Raw genomic sequence first — 18292 nt, 5'->3', positions numbered from 1 at the left:
GGGGTGGGAGCCCAGAGACTCCTAAGAGCCTCCTCATCCTCTAGGAGCTCAGGGTGCAGAGCAAGGGTGAGGAATGCTCAGATGGGGACATCAGTGTGAGATGAGCTATAAGAGAAGGCTGCTGGGGACCTGCCCAGCAGAGGGGCCCAGCCCAGCTGGGAAGGTCAGAGGAGTCTAGGCCAGGCCTTGAGGAATGAGCAGGCCTAGCAGGTAAAGAGATGGAGGGAGCTCCTGAGCCTGCCAGGTTTCTGGGTAGAGGGGTTCGGGGGATGGGGGTGGGAAGTACGACTGGCAGGGCTCACAGCAGGGACACAGGTACCAGTGGAGGCTTCTGGAGTTAGACCTGAGCTCCTCAGCCCGGCAGCTGCGTGAACTCAAACAAGTCACTTCAGTTCTCCCAGCCTCGGTCTCCTCTGTAGTAAACCCGGGTAATGTATTCAGGTAAGGCAATGAAAGGAAGCCTGCACCTGGCGGATCCGGATCAGGTAGCGGATCCGCAATCCCTGGGCGGGGCTGGGCGGTATGGAGGGGGCTTACGGCAGTCGGCCTCGTCCGATTTGTCTTTGCAGTCGCGGTCGCCGTCGCAGCGCCAGCCCAGGTGCACGCACTCGCCGCTGCGGCAGGCGAACTGGGCGGCGGTGGCGCAGGCGGCGGGCGCGGACGTGGCCCCGGGGCCCGGGCGGCCGCAGAGCTCGGCTGCCTCGTCCGAGCGGTCCTCGCAGTCAAACTGGCGGTCGCAGACCCAGCGCTCCGGGATGCAGGCGCCGCCGCCATCGCCGCCGCAGCGGAACTCGCGGGGCCCGCAGGCCGGGTCTGCACAGCCGCGCTCATCGCTGCCGTCACCACAGTCGTCGTCGCCGTCGCACACGAACACGGCGGCCAGGCACGAGCGGTTGCCGCACTGGAACTCGTGCGGGGCGCACACTGCGCGGGACAGAGAGCCGGTCGGCCCGCCGACCCCCTCCCCGGCCGACCTGGGGCCCCGCTGGTCCGGCTACAGGGGCTCCGACCCTCACCCGGGGGCCAGAACAAGTGCCCGTTGGGGGCTGAATGGTGGACGTGCAGTTAGGCATAGCGAAGGCGGGCTTCCAACACCGACATGCTAGGTGACGGGCAACACACCTGCCCTTTGTGAGCCCCCCAGGCCTCACTGGGTAAATGAGCATGAGCATGGTGGGACTAGGAGGGGGATTCCGAAACCTTAGAGCACAGCCTGTCTTGAAGGACCCTGCTATGGTCCCAGGACATGATCTGTTAAATGACACTGACCCTTCCCAGGGACCAGGGTCTGGGGTTGGCTCCTCATAGCATAGCGATGCATAGCATAACCTGCACTGTTCCACCTGAGTCCCCTGGCCTGGTATCCAAGGCGTCTCTTGGGTCAGTCCTGTGTCTCCATCACCTCACTCCTGAATGTTCGCAGCTCCCGCCATGCTAGACCATTTGCTGGGCCCAGTGCACAGGCTCCCACCTCCAAGCCTTTACTCAAGTTGCTCCATCTGCTGGGAACCTACTTCTTGCCCACCACTGTCTCTACATTTTGCAATGATGAGCTCTCATCTTCCAAGGGCCCAAATTCCACCTCTTCCATGACACCCTGGCGTTTCCCCGCTTGGGAAATCTCTGCCTCTGCCCTCGTTTCTGAGCCCCTCAGTCGCGCAGGCGTCTGAGTTTCATGTCCTTTTCAATCTGCCCCAAGAATCCACACTGCCTGGGGGTGTCCCTCCTTTGTCCTGAGGGCCTGGTACCGAGCTCCCTGTAGTGAGTGGATGTGGAGTGGATGGAACTGGTCTGGCCCAGGTATGAGGTGTAATTATGGGATGTGCAGTAATTAAGGACACACATCATGGCTCTGCCTGGGGCTCTGGGCTTCTCTCTGGTAGGCTAGTCTGAGTTCAGTGGCCGGGAGGAACTTAGAGGCCAGCCAGCCCTATTGCCAGTTTATAGATGGGGAAACTGAGGCCCAGAGAGAGGAGCAGCTTGCCCAGGGTCACACAGTCCATGACAACAAGAGAACCAGAACTCTCGTTTGGGGATTTTCTTTCCTACTCTGACTCCTTCTCTTGGCTTTTCTGGTTTTCTCCTCCCTTCCTGGAGTTTTTCCAGCTGTTTTTCAGGGCAGTGACCTCCTCACTTCCCTCCCTCCTGTGTGTCCACACACAGGCCAAGACCTGGCCCCGGTATGGGGGTAGGCCCCGGTGGGGCACGGATGCAGTGGCTGTGGCCAAAGGTGATGTGGTGGTGGCAGCACCAGATCTTTCCACGTGGGGGCGCCCAGAGTCTGTGTTTTCACTTTCTGATGGAAAAATGTGAATTTTCATTGTTATTGAAGATAAAATAGAATGATGTCTTCAGTTTCACCAGGTAGGTAGCTCGTGTCATGCGTTTCTGACAGCTCTACCAAGTGTCTGACAGTTGAATTTTTTTCCCCTCCTGGGCTTTTGAGACACTGGGGCATTGGTGGAAAAAGCACATGCCGCCACTGCCACTGCCCCTCAAGATTACGCTGACACCTAGATGAGCTCCCTTCCTGCCTGTCCCCACCCAGCTTGTGCATGTGCAGGGAGGGTGGACTCACTGCTTTCTGGGAGTTCTGATGGGAAGTGCTTTTTTTTTTTTTTTAATTTTCTTTTTTGAGATGGAGTCTCGCTCTGTCGCCCAGGCTGGAGTGCAGTGGTGTGCTCTCAGCTCACTGCAACCCCGCCTCCTGCATTCAAGTGATTCTCCTGCCTCAGCCTCCTGAGTAGCCACCACGCCCGGCTAATTTTTTTTTTTTTTTTGTATTTTTAGTAGAGGTGGGGTTTCACCATGTTAGCCAGGATGGTCTCAATCTCTTGACCTCGTGATCCGCCTGCCTTGGCCTCCCAAAGTGCTGGGATTACAGGCATGAGCCACCGCGCCCCGCCTTAATTTTTAATTTTACTTGAAGACTTGGATGGCAAGGAAGTGCTTCTTCATACTGAGTTTTCTCTGAGGTTTTGGAGCCAACAGTAACTTTAAGATCCATATTCTCAGGCCTACGTAGGCTGAGAGACCCTACTCCTAGCACTCACAAACGGAAGAAGCTCTGAGAGATGAGGGGTGGGAGGACTCTTTCCTCTGCCTAGGAGGGTGGAAGCTGTAGCCCAGTAAGACCTTCTGACACCTCTCTCTCCCATAATTAATGGGGAATGTTCCTATTCCAACATGCCCTAGTTGGAGAGACTCCCATCCCTTGCAGTAGCGGCCTTCATATTGGAGGAATCATCTGATTATGGGGGTTGGTAAAGAGGAAAGAGGATTCTCATTGGCCAGTGAGTCCCAGCAAAATTATCACAGCTGAGGAAATGAGCCAGTGCCATCACTGGGACTTTGAAACTGCTGTTCCCAGCCAGGATCTCCCTCCATACCCAGATGCTTCCTGCTTCAGACACATCAAATTCCAGACTTAGAATCTTAAAGTGTGATGACTCAGACACCTCTGGAGGAGACGGCATTTTCCCTGGGCCAGGAAAGATGGATAGGATGCAAATATAGAGGCTGGCAGAGGGGAGTAGGCAGCAGTGATGGGCAAGTGCCTCGCAAGCCCTCCAGGGTGACCGCCCGTATCTCAGCCCAGCCGCACAGCCTAGTAGCGACAGCCAGTCTGTCTCCCCCACTAATCATGTGTTCCCAGAGGGAAGACTGTGTAGGATTCACCTCACTGTCCCTTTCAGAGCCTGGCTTCAGGCCTGGCACACAGTAGGTGCCCCTCGAATTGAAAAAGTGAGGCCTGGCCATGCTCCCCACTGGCCCAGGCCCTGCTGGCCTGCTCCCTGGGAAGGAGATAATCCTGTGTTTGAAGCTCAGTGATGTGGAACTGTCCCAGTGACCACTTCCATCTGTCCCTGCCGAGGCTGCTGAGAATGTCTTCTCTGCCCTGTGACGTCTGTGCTCGAATCTGAGATTTCAGCAACAGTCGTCCTTGACACCTCAGGAATCCGTCCCCCTCCCCCCAGCATTGCTGGCGCCCTGGCTCAGACCACCACCATTTCTCCACGCAGCACCCTCCCTGGTCCCCCTGCCCTTGCTCGAAGATTGGCAGACTTGTGGGATGGATGAGCAGATGTCAGACATGGTAAAAAAAAGCTCATGGGCTTTGCTGTCCAGTCCTGAATCTGAATCTTGGTTTCATCACTCAGCCTTGGGTACTTTTCCTCCCTTGTCTGAGCCTCAGTTTCCTCACCTATAAAATGGGGATGATAATGGCTGCTCATGAGGTGCTTGTGAAGATGAAAGAAGACAATGTCTCCATAGAATCTAGCCATTACTAATGTCCTGATCATTATCCTTTCCTCTCCACCACCAAGCCCCATGGGGAACTGGGCCCCCTCCCCAGAAGTGGCTGCCACTCCCTGAGGCTGCCTGACCATGCTTGGCAGACCCTGGGGATCTGACCCCAGACTCACAGGTAGCACAGCCGGCCTCATCCGCTCCACCCTCGCAGTCCTTCTCCCCGTCGCAGCGCCACGAGGCAGGTACACACTTGTGGCTGGTGGGTCCACAGCTCAGCTTCTCTGCAGGACACACCTGCTTGGCTGTGGAGACAGACGTCCATGCATAGCTTAGCCAAGGGGGACACAGGGCATGGTGCCAACCAGTCCTACCACCCTGTTCCAGCCACCTGGTCCAAGGCCCTAGGAGTCCATCAGGGCTCTTCTGGCCCATGTCTCAGTTTCATCAGCTGAGAAGAAGCCTCTGTCTGTGCCAGGAATTTCCAAATCCTAAATCTGACCCTTCTCTACATAACATCTTTCATGGCCCCCTGGTCCCTGGCCCTCAAGTCCCTTTGATCCATTGACTTCTGCCTGCCCCTCCTGGCCACACCTCCCATCCCTCCAAACCTACACTTTAAGTTCCGGCAACATGGAGCCACCATGCCCTGCACTCTTCTCTGCCATTTCCCAGCTGTGTGCCCTTAGGTGAGATATGCCCCAGCTGGGCCTCAGTTTGCCTTCCAGATCAGTGACTCCATGATTGGAACCTGTAAATTTGGAGGGCTCACCAAGGCCCCAACGGCTCCAATCGGCCCGCCTCTAAGCCCCCTCCCCAAGTGATGGTGCTGATCCTGCTGCTGAGAGCAGCTGCTGCATGGCAGGGCCCAGCGGGACTGCATAGCTATAATTACTGCAGCCGCAATCAGAGGCTGACTCAATCAGGGGCCTGAAGCCCCAGGGTTGAATCTCAATTTGGAAGGAAGAATGAGAACCCTATTCAAGGCTGGGGACAGCTCTTATCATGAGTTTCTGCTGGACCCATGTGACAGGCTCAGCCAAGGCAGATGCATCTCAGACCTCCGTGGTTGGCTCCCTTCAGCCTTCCAGGGTGTGCAGGAGGCCCGACCTCCGTGGTCTCTAGGATGTGCCAGGCATGGTGCTAGACACTTCCATCTAATTTTCACAATAAGCCAGCAGGGTGAGAGGATTATGTGCTGGCCTCCAGCATAGAGGCGGAGAACGTGGGCTCTGGAGCCTGGCTGCCTGGGTTCAAATCCTAGTTCAATCACTCACTGACTATGTGACCTTGGCCAACAATCCTTATCTCTGTGCCAATAAAGTGGGGATGATACTATCTCTCATAGGATTGTTATGATGACTAAGTTAATGTCTGTAAAGCAAGCACCTAGAAGAACACCCAGCCCAGTGCTCACTAAATGTTACCTGCTATGATTATCCACACATACCAGATGACTCTGAATTTTGCTTATTCACTGAGTATTTGAGCACTGCTGTGTGACAAACATGGTGGTAGGCACTAAGTTCTGGTCACAGAGCTGATAAAGAGCAGTGTTAGGATTGACTGAAAGTCAGCTGTGTCTGATGCCGGAGACTCGGCACAATCCATTTCTCCCCGGAGGCAGTGGGCTACTCGTGCCTCGCCCTCCATTTTGCTCTCTGATCTCAGACCAGTTTCTCCTCTTCCCATTTCTATAGCTGGGATGAGAGACCACAAGGGATACAGAAAAGGGCACAGATGAGTTGGGGAGGGGGGCAGGTATCTGAGTCAAGGTCCCTGGACACCACTACTGCCATGGGAGAAGAGCATCTTAGGCCCCTGAAAGTGAGGTCCCCAACGTTATCCCTAGGAATGCATTTCAGGAGTACAGGGCAATCCCTTGGGAATACGGGATTCCTGGTATTCATTTCACAGAAATTTCCCTTGCTCGAGGATTGGCAGACTTGTGGGATGGATGAGCAAATAACTGTCAGGTTGAGCTCTGGAAAGTACTAACCCTCAAAGGCCTTTTATATAAGGCCACCTTGGGGCTGCAGTGCAGGATGGTGAAGGGAAACTGGGAGTTGGGAGATGGGGTCCTTCCGGGGTACCTCTATCACCAACACTGCAGGACCCCAGGTAAGCACCTCCCCTCTGGGCCCCACTGGAACACAGGAAGCTGAAGCTGACCAGTGCTTTGCTGGGGTCCTCTCATCAAACGATGGGGGGTGAGGGAGCTACTCAAAGTGCAGGTTCCTGAGCCTCAGCTCATACCGACTGAATCTAGACTTCTAGGGCAGAGCCTAGGGATCTGCATTTTAGTAACTCCCCACCAAAACCCAGGGGATTCCCATGCACCTCTATTTGGGAACCCCTGGGTTGGTTAACATTCTGCTAGCATAGAAGACAAGGGATGTTTCATCTCTTTTCAATTCACTACGATAAAAGCGATACAGATGTTCCATACACTTGCAAGCCCCTAAGAGAGCAATGGGATGGAAGGTCAAAGCAACTACTTATCCCTAAGCCAGGCCTCAGGAAACAGAACCTCTCAAGGGAGGAGGAGGGGAGTCCCAGTTTTTGAATACCTACATTGTGTCAGGCTGCTCTGTGCTGAAAATTTTATATTTTTTCATTTCATTCTGCCATGGTCTGAACGTTGGTATCCCCTGAAAATCCATGTTGGAACTTAATCCTCAATGTGATAGCATTAAGAGGTGAGGCCTTTAGGAGGTGATTAAGCCATAACAGTACAGCTCTCATTAATGAGATTAGTACTGTTATAAAAGAGGTCAGGGGGAGCCTCCTTGCCCCTTCCACCATGTGAGGATGAAGCAAGGAGGTGCAGTCTATGAGGAACGGGCCCTCACCAGACATGGAAACTGCCGGTGCCTTGATCTTGGACTTCCTAGCCTCCAGAACTGTGAGCAACAAATGTCTGTTGTAAGGTAAGCAGGCCCTGCGGGCTGCCAGTGCAAATTCCGGGGGTGCCATTCACAAAGGTCACCACATAAGTGGCATACCTGGGCCACTTACTTACTACATACCTGGGCCACTTACTGCACTACAGCAGGGCAGCAGTCCTGCACGTAAGCACTCCATTTTATAGATGAGGAAACTGAGGCTCAGAGAGATCAAGTAACTGGCCCAAAGATGCACAGCAGGCGAGAGACCGAGCCTGGGTTCCTATGACTAGAGCCTTGCCCTTCCAACAAACCCTGCATGCTCCAGAACCATCCCCAAACTCTCCTCACAAAAGCCCAGGTGACAGAAAGGGCCCTTGGCTGTACACTCCACCTCCAGGGTGGACCTCCAGGTTCTACAGACCCCAGTGCAGCAAGCGGCTGCTTGAACTTTTAATGAATATTTATATAGTTAATTGCATAACCTTTCAGCAAGGACAATGATTAAACAATCTGTCTGCTTCCTTTCTTTATAATTAATAAGACATTTGCTGTGTCCCTAAATAGACAGCTCTAATTATAGGTTCTCGAGGATTCAGCAGTGCCTGATAACAGCCCTCCACCCTCAAAGAGCCAAGGCTCTTGGAATGCCAGGACTTGAGAGATCTCAGAGGTCACACTGATGAACATCCCTTGGAGTGGCAGGAGACCAAGGCCCAGAGAGCAAAAGGGACCTGCCTAGGGTCACACAGCTACTGGCAGTTGGGTATTCCAATTCTTGTCTCTCCTGGAACCCCACTGTCTCTCCTGTGATGTAGCTTTCCCCCAAAGGTAGGACTTGAGCCTGGCTCGCAGGGTCCCAGGTCAGGCCTCTCTACTCCACAGTCCTGGGAAGTTGGTCTGGGTAATTACTGACACATGGTATCACCCTACGAAGTGGATATTCTTACCTCCATTTTATGAATGAAGAAAGTAAAGCCCAGAAAGAGTAAGTTGTTTGTTCAAAGGCGAGTGGTGAGAGGCAGATCTGGACTTCCATCCCAGGTCCAAACACACTGCTTAACTTACTGCACCTAACCACTGCACAAGAGAACCAAGCAGACCCTGTTGGTCTCCCTGGCACCACTGGCCCGGAGAGAGGTCACTGGAGGAAGGGGACTCACTGAGCCTTTGGGCAGGTTCTGCACGATGGCCATCTGATGTCCACTCTCAGGATAACTGAAGCCCAAGGGCCCCCAGCAGCATGATGTAGGAGAAAGAGCCTGGGTTTTAGAGTCAGACAGACCTGGGTCCAAATTTCATTTACTAAAACTAAGGTCCTCAGGCAACTACTGAACCTCTCTGCACTCTGGCTCCCCTCATCTGAAAATGGGGTTGAATAATCTCCTAGGGTTGGTGGATGGCTTAAAAGGGGAAACATATGGAAATCCCTACACTCAGAGCCTGAAACAAACTAGGAGCTCAGAAAACACTTGCCCTTGTTTTATTTCATGAAGTGCAAATGCCAATGGCTGGGGACGTGCCTGTTGTCACCACTGGGGAATGCACATTATAAGTCCACATGGTCCACCGCGATGCAGACCCCATCCCAGGACAGCCACTCCCTCTGTGACAGATGCCCCCGGAGGGGACCATATGCCTTTGGCCTGCTCTCCAAGTACCCTAGGTTCTGAGAGGCAGGAGTGAAGAATCCCACTGTCTCTCAGACAACAGGAACCCTCCAAAGCTGGCAAGGGGGCTTTTCATGAAACTCTGTATCCTGGAGTGGCTCACGGCATTTAAAGGCATTTAAATTCCCAGAGAATCCTGCCCCAGAAATTCAAATCCATTGGTACTTTCTCCAATTCATAAATTCACAAATTAACGAAAAGGGCAATGTCTGTTAAAGAATGAAAGTACTTGGCGGCTGCTCATTGAGGGAACGCATCTACAGTGTCAACCCACGTGAGTTTCAGGGGCAGATAACCTCCAAATGGGGACTGCCAGCTCTAAGGGACCAGAGGCTCCGGTGGTGAGAACTGCCAGTGTCACTCAATCCACAGGAAGCACAGCATGGGGCCACACAAAGTGCAGAAGGGGGAGTTACACCAAGTTCCTTCAGTCAAGGCCAGGCAAAATGCTGCTAGCTGGGTCAGTCCCTAACCTACTGAGTGAGCTCAGAAAATCTCTGGGCCTCCATTTTCTGATCTATAATAGGAAGATGAGCCTGGTTAATCAGAGAGGCCCCCCTCCCAGGTGGAAAGGTTCTAAGATGCATGAAAAAGCCTCCATATTCAAATAAATAGCATCCAGAACTATAACTCACCTTGAACCATCCTCCCCTCCCCCACCCTCACCCCTCCCAACAGAAGCCTGAAGGTGGGTCAGAAGCCGTCCCCAATCAAGTGAGCTATAATTAGAGCTGAAATGCTATTGCCATTAGGCAAATGTTCTGGGCTTTTCCATTGTGATTCCTGGCTACATTTGATAGGTACAGAACACAGAACCAGAGGGAAACAGAGCTGGGAGAAACCCCAGCCAGCTAGGGACAGACAACATAATCGGGGAAAACACAAGAATTGGGACCTTCTCTCAAATCCCTTTCCCGCTCAATGCAACTCCCTTCACTGACACTATTTTAACACTATAAGAATCTAACATCTTAATATCTAACAAACTGTTGTGTTGGGGAGAGAGGGCTTGCAGCCAAAATATAATAATACAAATAACACTGCCATTTACTCCAGCGATGATACTTGCATTCTTTCATTTGATTCTCACAATCCCTCTAAGGCAGGTACCATTACCACATTTTACAGATGAATACACTGAGGCTCAGGATGACTGGGCAGCTTGCCTGAGGTCTAACAGGTTAAAAGACCTGAACCCAACTATATCCAATTCCAAACGCACTACACTTTACTGCCTATAATCTTTCTTTTAGGGGTAGGGAATGGGGCTCCATCCTGGGAGCTGGCACAGCCCCAGGAACCTGGTGGGCCGTGGAGGTTGCTATGGCAACACCAATTAAATGGATAGCAGGTTGGCTGCTAGGTTCTCATTCAGTTGGGAAGCAGTGAGCAAGCCTGCTATCAGGTCCTGCTGCCCCAAATTCTGCCTGACCCTGACCAGAGCTCCCACTCTAGCCAACTTCCTCCAGGCAGTCTTCCGCCTTGCCTACACCGACCAATGTAACACAGGAAGTGGGTATCATGGCTCTTGCACCCCAGCTAGCACAAGCAAGGGAGAAAGGGGGTCTCAGAATACTAAGAGTTTAGGAATCTAGGAATGGAGAAGATTCTGGAATTCCGGAGTGTTACTGATCAGGGCCCAGAGGGAGGTGGGAAGATATGCAGGGCTTCACGGTGAGTAGCTGGAAGAGCCCACAGGAGAGCTGGGCTTCTGTCTCCTGGGGTGCTGCCTTGGCTACTGCTCCCACAGACGCCTTATGAAACCTCAGAGAGCTCGAAGAGCCTTTTTTCATAAAAGGGAGACCTGCCATGAATAAGCTGTGTGTTTTTGAAGGAAGTCTATCAACTTCTCTGGGCCTCCTGTTGTCCCTCAACTGTGAAAAGCGGGCCTGGGAGGCAGGAGGAATGAGGCAGGAGGGCCCCTGCCCAGCCCAGGGGATGGGAAGGCAGCAGGTGCTGGGATGGGCAAGAGGGAAAAAGACAGAGGGACACACGAGTAGGGCAGTGAGAAGAGATGGTGAGAGGGAGGGTGAGGATAGGAGATGAGCAGGGAAGGGAGGCAGCCCAAGAGGGCAGGGGTGGGCGGGACCCCGAAGGGGACAGAATGGAAGATGAAAAGGGACATCCACACAAAGAGATAGAGACGGGGGTGGGGGTGGGGCAGGGGGAGAAGGGGAGCCTAGCCCTCAGGTAGCAAGGCAGCCCCCTCTAATAACCAGGATGAGGCTCCTCTCCCTTCCCTTTCCGCCCCCATTGTCGGAGTATCTGCTGGAGTGAGGTACGGATGGAGGAGCTGGCTGACTGCAGTGAGGGAAAAGCTCCCTGTGGCCACAAACCCTCCCCAAGCACACACTCCAGGCTGCACACGACTCTGCCTCTTGTTAGCTGGGCAGCCTTGGGCAAGGGGGAGAACCGACTCCAGCCTCAGTTTCTTTCTCTCTACATGGGGATCCTCCTCCTTCCTTAGGTTGCCAAGAGGATGAAAGTCACAAGTGGGCGTGGCAGGGCTTTGTTCCTTCTGAAGCTCAGGACAAAGCACTGGGCTTCCCTCCTGCCTGGGAGCCTTCAGGACGGCATGGAGTTTGGCCACGTGGTGGGTAAAGAAGGATGGGGCCTGCGGCATGGCTGGGGAAGCCAGGAGCAGCTGTGCGAGGAAATGAGGGCTCCTTGTCTCGGGTGGGGGCCGCTCTTGCTCTGTTCTCTCTCTCTCCCTTTCTCTTTCTCTTATGTGGAGACTGGTAGCTCTGTTGCTAGGAGACAAGGAAACCCAGTTATCACCAGCCACGGTGTTAGATGGGACTCCGGTCTCCATTGTCCCCACCTCTGCCTCTGGGACAACTGTTACCCCTAAAGAGGGGCTCCTGGGTCCCCGCCAGCCCCACTATCCTCCACATGCTTTCGCCTGAGCCTTTTGTCTCGGGCTCACGCTGCTGAAGCTCTGCCTCTGGACTGCTGGGTCCTTCCCCGCCCCCTTCTCATCTCCTTTTTAATTTAACAAATGTCACAGAATGACCTGCCGGGTGTAAGTTTGCTTTGAGGATTAGGGCCTGGAAAATAAATCATGGAGAGACAAAGCCCTGAGTGTAGGGGGCAGGCCTGGGGCTCAGCTCTGGCCTCCACCTCCCCCTGCCTGCCTCTGCTACCACCCAGCTGGCCATGGAGGCAGGAGCTCCTAGGCTCGGCCCATCCAGGGTAGAGGAACGGGCCAGAGTCTCAAAGTCTTGGCTGGGTAGCCTTGGGCAAGTCACTCAACCTCTTTGAGCTTCAGTGTTCTCCTTTACAAAACTCAGAAAATGACAGTATCTGCTTCACGAGGCTGCTGTGGTTATCAAAGGCATTAATGCACACAGAGAGCTTAGCACACGATAAAGGCTTAAGAAGCGCCAGCTGCCACTGGCACTCCTGGAATTACGGTCGGGGTCCTCAAGAACAGCAGCAGGGAGGCCTGGAGGACACGCTAGGGCTCCTTCTGGGCAGAAGGGCTTGACAGGGCTGTTTCTAGCTCCTGCTGCCACAGAAACAGGGTCCAACCTACAAGAGGGCTGTGAAGAAAGTCCAGAAACAGGTCAGTAGAAACCAGCAACTAAATATATCTGTTTACCAGGAGCGCCCTGAGTGCGTGGCACAGAGTGTTCAACTGGTCACCTCTCCTGAGCCTCACAGCCTCTCAAGGAAGATCTGAGGAGGAAACTGAGGCCCACCCCCACCCAGACTGAGGGGCAGGACTCACTGCAAGTGGCCTCGGACTCATCGGAGCCGTCAGGACACTCCTCTTCGCCGTCACACTTCCACCGTTCGTGGATGCAGTGGCCGTTGTCACAGGTGAAGTCACTGTCTGCACAGGTCTTCTTGGCTGCAGGGCAAGGAAGAGAGCGTGGTGAGCCTGGGAGCAGTCAGGAGGGTGGTGGGCCGACCAGGATGCGCTTGGTCTGCAAACCAGGCCATGGACTGCCTTGCTGACCAAGGGCAGAGGACAGGAGAGACAAGCTTCTTCATTCCTTAGGCATCTGAACACTGCGTGAAGACAGGTGACATTCTGCTCTGCCCTCCAAGTCCAAGAGCTCAAATCCAGCAAGCATGACAAGATTTATCATACCCCACCACACTCCTGCTTCCCCTCAATGTCTAGTTCCACTGCCACTGTCCCCAGGAAGCCTTCCCTGATACCCTACAGCAGCTGCCTTAGCTCCTTCAGCCAGTTCTCAGTCTCTTTACCTGCCTGTCCCACTTTCCCCAACTGGACTGGAAGTCAAAGTCCCTTCTGCAGGCGCCAGGGAGTTTGTGATCATGAATCCTACACATAGGTGATTCCTTTGTGGCAAGATGAATGACGTATTTTGTGTTCAGAGCAGTGGGAAGAGGATCTACTGGGCAAGACACCCAAATCAGTCCCTGCCCCCCGGTGCCTACAGCCTGCAGGGTGACCTCCACACTGCTCTGGGGATCTCAATCCCACTTCCTCCTCCTCCTCCTCCTCCTCCTATCTGTGTGACCTTGAGGATGTTCCTTAATCTCTGAGCCTACATTTTCTTATCTATATAATAGGGAGAAGAAGACAAAAGGCGGTGAGGAGGAGCAACAAGAAGTCGTAATGTATGAAGAACCTGCAGCAGACTCAGGCACATGGCAGATGCTGGAGAAGTGGCAACTACTGTTGTTTTCAGGGTTTGAGTCTTAATTAGAAGCTGAAGGAATGGGGTTCTGTGTCCACACAGGGGATGCAGCAGGCTGAGAGCTCACAGCTGGTTACGGAGCTGAGATAAGAATGCAGGTACCATCCCCAGCCCGGTTCTTTACTGCCTTCTGTGTCTTGTCCTACGAGGAACTAGAGTTTCCAGATCAATGAGAGGAAACAGAGATGGATGCCCATGTCATAAGGTGCCCCAGCTTCTTCCCAAGCAGCAGCACAGCACTGGGTGCACCTAGCAGGCCCGGGGGAGAGCCGTTGCCCTGTCAGGACTTCCACGGGGGAACTGAGGCTGCCTGGCTACCCCCAGTAGGTGGTGGGGGTGGGGGGGTGTTGGAGACCGGGAAGGGGCCTTCAGCGCTCCACCCCTGACACCCTGCACCCTCCGTAGCAGCCCTAGGCCTCTGAATTATTGGGGGCTCATCTGCATCAAAGCTGCATTGAACTCACACATGCCCTGTTCCTGCTGGACCAAGCATCCAGGGCCCGCTACAGAACAAGGTGAGGAAGAGAGCACTGGGCAGGGAGTCCGGAGGTCTGGATTTGAGTCACTGCTGTGCTATTTTGCTCTGTATCCTCAAGCACATCATGGCCCTTTTCGGGCCTACAGTTTCTTCATCAGGAAAAGAGAGGGTGATCTGGTGAGAGATAAGCTTTCAGGTGTGGTAGTTCGAGATCAGGAGGCCCAGAAATGAAGACGGCAGGGGGGTCTCTTTTCAGCCTAAAAGACGATACCTCAGCACAGCAGTGACTTACCCCAGGCCTTGGGGCGCTCAGACCACCAAAGTCCTCCCCTGGAATGAGCTTGGGATGGATTTAACATCAGGGGCCACTAGGATGTGGCCTCTCCCCAGGGGCTTAGAAGTCCTGTGGCCCCAGCCTGCCCCGCTCCCTCATCTTCCCCTCCTCATACTTCCCAATCTAGCCCCACCTCAACTGCCAGTGGGTCCTCATATACTCCATGCTTTTTATACCATCATACCTTGCCCAAGCTGTCTTTAGTCTGAAAGCCCCTTCCCCCACCTCTCGCCTTCTTTCCATTACACACTGGGCTTAAGTATCACCTCCAGTCTTGATCGGTAGCCTCTCCTGAGCTCCTACAATCCCCTGAATGTCCTTCTAGGGCAGAGGTTGGCAAACTTTTTCTGTGAAGGGCCAGATAGTAGCTATTTAGGCTTTGAGGGCCAAATGGTCTCGGTCACACCACTCAATCCTGCCACTATGGGGCAGAAGCAGTCAGAGACATTAGATAAATGAGTGAGCATGGTTATGTTTCAATAAAACTTTATTTACAAAAAACTGGTGACAGGCCAGGCCTGTGGCCTGTATTTTGATGACCTCTGCTCTAGATCATCACTGATCGCGAGTCCAACATGGTTTGCTTTCTTCCCTGTCCCTGCAGCACAGAGACTGTCAAATTCAGCAAGAATCCAGCTTGGGGTAGGTCTCAGTGCGGGACACTAAGCTAAATGCGAGCACAGCCACCCAGCCTCTGCTCCATACTTGCAGTTCTGGGGCTTGCCTTCTCCCTGGGAAGCCACTCCCATGGACCACCTTTATTCAAATCTACCCACAGGCCCTCTGGGTGCTTCTGGGGCTGCAGGCCTGCTCCCCCTCCTCTGGGGAGCCTGGCAAGGATTTGGGGAGAGAGACTGTGTCTCTGAATCTGTTCCATGTCTGTCCTTCTCAGTGAAATCTTTGCAGTACATCTGCATTCTAAGATGAGTTTTCTTCACACTTTGCTTAGAAGAATGCCTCTGTACGTGCAGAACTAGAAGAAACCTGAGGAATCAGAGTCCACCTTCAGATGGGTAGACTGAGGCCCAGAAAGGGAAAGGGCCTGGCTTAGGGAAATACAGCACGGCAGGGGTAAGAACAGCTCTCCTGCCTCTCAGCCCAGGGCTCTGGAGAGGCCCTCCCTGTTTCCTGCACTGAGAGGTCATCGTCAATGATAGATGCGAATACCACCTATTGGTAAATCATAGTCCATAATCATCTTAAAGTAAGTACCATATGAACCACAGCACCTGGGGAATTTCCTAATGTGAACACCAGTGGTTTCCCCCCACAAGAAGCTCAGCATCCAAAAAAAGAAACGTACATCCTAGTTTTCTTTTTTTCTCGTTCTAACACTCACTGGGTGCTTCCTCTGTGCCAGTCTCTGCCAGGTGTTTTTACCCAAGAAACCTCATGGCAGGGGGCCTGCTATGTACTCATTTGACATATGAGGAAATCCAGACCCAGAGATGTTAAGTTACATGTCCAAGGTCACAGCTGGGGGGAGCAGGGTCACAATCTGAACCCACAGTCAGATGCCTGCTCATCTCCACCACGGCTCCCCAGTCAAACATTCAGCAGTACCAGATGTGGAAGAAGAACCTTACAGCAGGTGGGAAAGCCCTGTGCAAGCTTCAGTTCCACATGCAATGAACCTTGCTTCTGTTCTACGTTCTGCACTGAGAACACAGAATCAGCCCAGCCCAGTCTCCGGGAATTAAGAGCAAGTAGGCAAGTCTGGCAAGGATGTGTGGTCAGACAGTGCCCAAAACAGCAGGGCAGGCTTGAAGATGGTGATGATGGGGCTCTGTTGCTGGGCACAGGATAACCAGATACCCCCAAAAAACCCTGCCCCCCCTGGGATTCTGAAAGCCTGGGGGTGAGCTTGTCCTCCTCCATGTGCCAAGAACTGGCAGGCACTGGGCAAGGAGGCCAGAGCACCCAAAAACACCACTGCTGTCCCAAAGGGCAGCTTTGAGGTCAGCCCTGCCCAGGAAATGGCAGCTGCAGGGAGAGTGGTGTTTTTGGCAACAGATTTGGTGGTGTTTTTGGGAACAGATTTGTTCACTGGCTGGACCAGCTTGGAGATTTTCCACTCTGGCTCTGGCCTGGCACCTTTCACCCAATATCCCAGTGACTCCTCACAGCTGTCTTGGTAGCTGTTGTTATTAATCCCATTGTACAGAAGAGGAAATTAAGGCTTAGAGGTAAGGGTGTTAGGTGGCAGAAGTGTGATTTCAACTGTGTGTGGCAGCTGCCAAAGCTTGATCTCTTTCCACTCAGACCCTCAGCCACCTCAGTGTTACCAGGCTAAGAATGAGGACCCCAGAGAGTCCTCAGATGTACTGAAACATCTCTCAGGTCTCCTGGAATGTGCCCAGAAGTGTGCAGCAGAATAAACCCAGGCCTGGGACGGCTTTTGCTCCGCTAATGGACAGCACTTTCAGGGTGGGGACTAGACTAAAGCACGCTGGAGGGCCCCATTGGAAGTGTGACCATATGGAAGGATCTGGAGTCAGAGTGGAGACTGACTCCTGGCATAGCCACCTCGGGGTGAACCTGGGCAAGTGGGGATGTGGCTTTCCCATGCAGCTTTGTCACAAGGACAAAAGGCAAAAAGACTCTTCTGGGGGATCCTGGTGAACACCCAGTGTCAGGCCGTTCAGTGCAATGAGCCCAATAGTCCCTCGTGAAGAGACCATATCAGCCCTGCCATGAGATGAGGGCTGTGCCGCCATTCTAAGGCTGTCAGAGCAAGCCATGCCAGACCCCTACTCTGCTGGCCTTGGCTATGGTTCCCAGGGTGATTCCCCAGCTGGGCTCAAGGCCATGGCTCCCTGTTTCCAGGGATTTATGTCCCCCCATGCCAGTCTGCCCCTTGGACAATGCCCACCTCTGTGAGTCCCTCAGCCCAGGAGTGATACATAGTCAACCAGGGTCTGTGACATCATAATCTGGTGCCATGGCAACAGATGGGCTGCCACAAAAGACTAGGGGATTCTAGGGGCAGTGAGGAGGGGCTGACCCCAGGGTAGAGTAGGGGAGAGTGGGAAATCCAGGACAAAGGAAGTGGGAAATGCTATTTATAACAAGAACACGGGCCAAGGAAAGTGCCAGACAGTCCATGGTCTATCAAACTGCGCCCTGCCACTTGTAGGCTGTGTGACCTTACACAAGTTACAGGACTCCTGTGAGCCGCACTTTCTTCGTCTGCACTCAAGGATACCATCCCTGCTTCACGGGACACACAGGGTCATTGTGAGAAGCAAATAAGCTAAGGATGGCCCCAGGGCTTTATGAACTGAGAAGCAAAAAGGTGCAAGTTAGAGGTGTGTGAAGTCACAGCCCTGGCCCCAGCTGCCCTGTGTGTAACACTGGGCCCATCTGTCAAACCTTCTGAGCCTGCCTCCTCCTCATCAGGAAATGGAGGTGTGGTGCTGACTAAGTCTTAAGGCCCTCTCCACACTCAGTGTCTGTGATCCTGTGAAACTGTTAGAATCACTCAGCACTTCTTGGCTTCCCCCGCCTCCAGAGACATCCTTCCCTGAGACAGTATACATCATTCCCATGCTGCTCCCCACCCACACGCATCGTGGAGCCCCGGTGCAGAGAGGAGGCTCCAAAATAAAGATTAGTCCGGGCTGCCCGGGGCACTGCTCTGTGCAGCTTCCTCTTGGCAATCCGAATGTCCTGCCGTGTTGGACTCCAGGGTCTTGAGGCCCCCTAGGTGGGTCTCCCATGTTACATGCCTGGAAGCCAAGGCCTAGTGAGAAGTGACTTGCTCAAAGCCACACCACATGTCTGTGGGAGGGCTGCACTTGAACCCAGGTAATGACTCCCAATCCCACTTTGTAGCCAGCAAGCCAGGCGAGGGCCACCTGACCTGGCCCAGGGTTCAGGGAAGGCTTCCCAGAGGAGGGGCACTGTGTTCAAGGAAGAGGAGTCAGCCAAGCTGTGGGAGTGAAGAGAGCAGGGAAGAGCATTCCAGGAGGAAGGATAATGGGGCTTAGGGGCATGGAGGA

The 18292-nt window shown here is 53.5% G+C and overlaps 1 protein-coding gene and 1 long non-coding RNA gene across 25 annotated transcripts in view; one reads left to right on the top strand and one right to left on the bottom strand.

Moving 5' to 3' along the window:
* Positions 1-18292, bottom strand: part of LRP8 (LDL receptor related protein 8) — an 80702-nt gene that overhangs the window by 29611 nt on the left and 32799 nt on the right. For 15 of the 24 annotated variants that reach the window (XM_055349323.2, XM_055349373.2, XM_055349281.2 and 12 more), the window contains exons 3-5: positions 12537-12659; positions 4428-4556; positions 538-924 (exon numbers count right to left, since the gene is read on the bottom strand). In XM_055349323.2, the coding sequence (XP_055205298.1) occupies positions 538-924; positions 4428-4556; positions 12537-12659 (639 nt within the window). The remainder of the gene's footprint in view (positions 1-537; positions 925-4427; positions 4557-12536; positions 12660-18292) is intronic. The other 9 variants (XM_055349383.2, XM_055349388.2, XM_019018826.4 and 6 more) reach the window with 2 other exon arrangements.
* LOC109024626 (uncharacterized) lies at positions 10353-12542 on the top strand. Its single transcript, XR_002004146.4, has 3 exons — positions 10353-10480; positions 11274-11403; positions 12411-12542. It is a non-coding gene; the product is annotated as an uncharacterized lncRNA (long non-coding RNA).

Source organism: Gorilla gorilla, chromosome 1, assembly GCF_029281585.2.
Source record: "Gorilla gorilla gorilla isolate KB3781 chromosome 1, NHGRI_mGorGor1-v2.1_pri, whole genome shotgun sequence".
In the NCBI taxonomy this organism is placed as follows: Eukaryota; Metazoa; Chordata; class Mammalia; order Primates; family Hominidae; genus Gorilla; species Gorilla gorilla.
The sequence above is the reverse complement of the archived record's forward strand: the minus strand, read 5'-3'. Positions and strand labels throughout refer to the sequence as shown.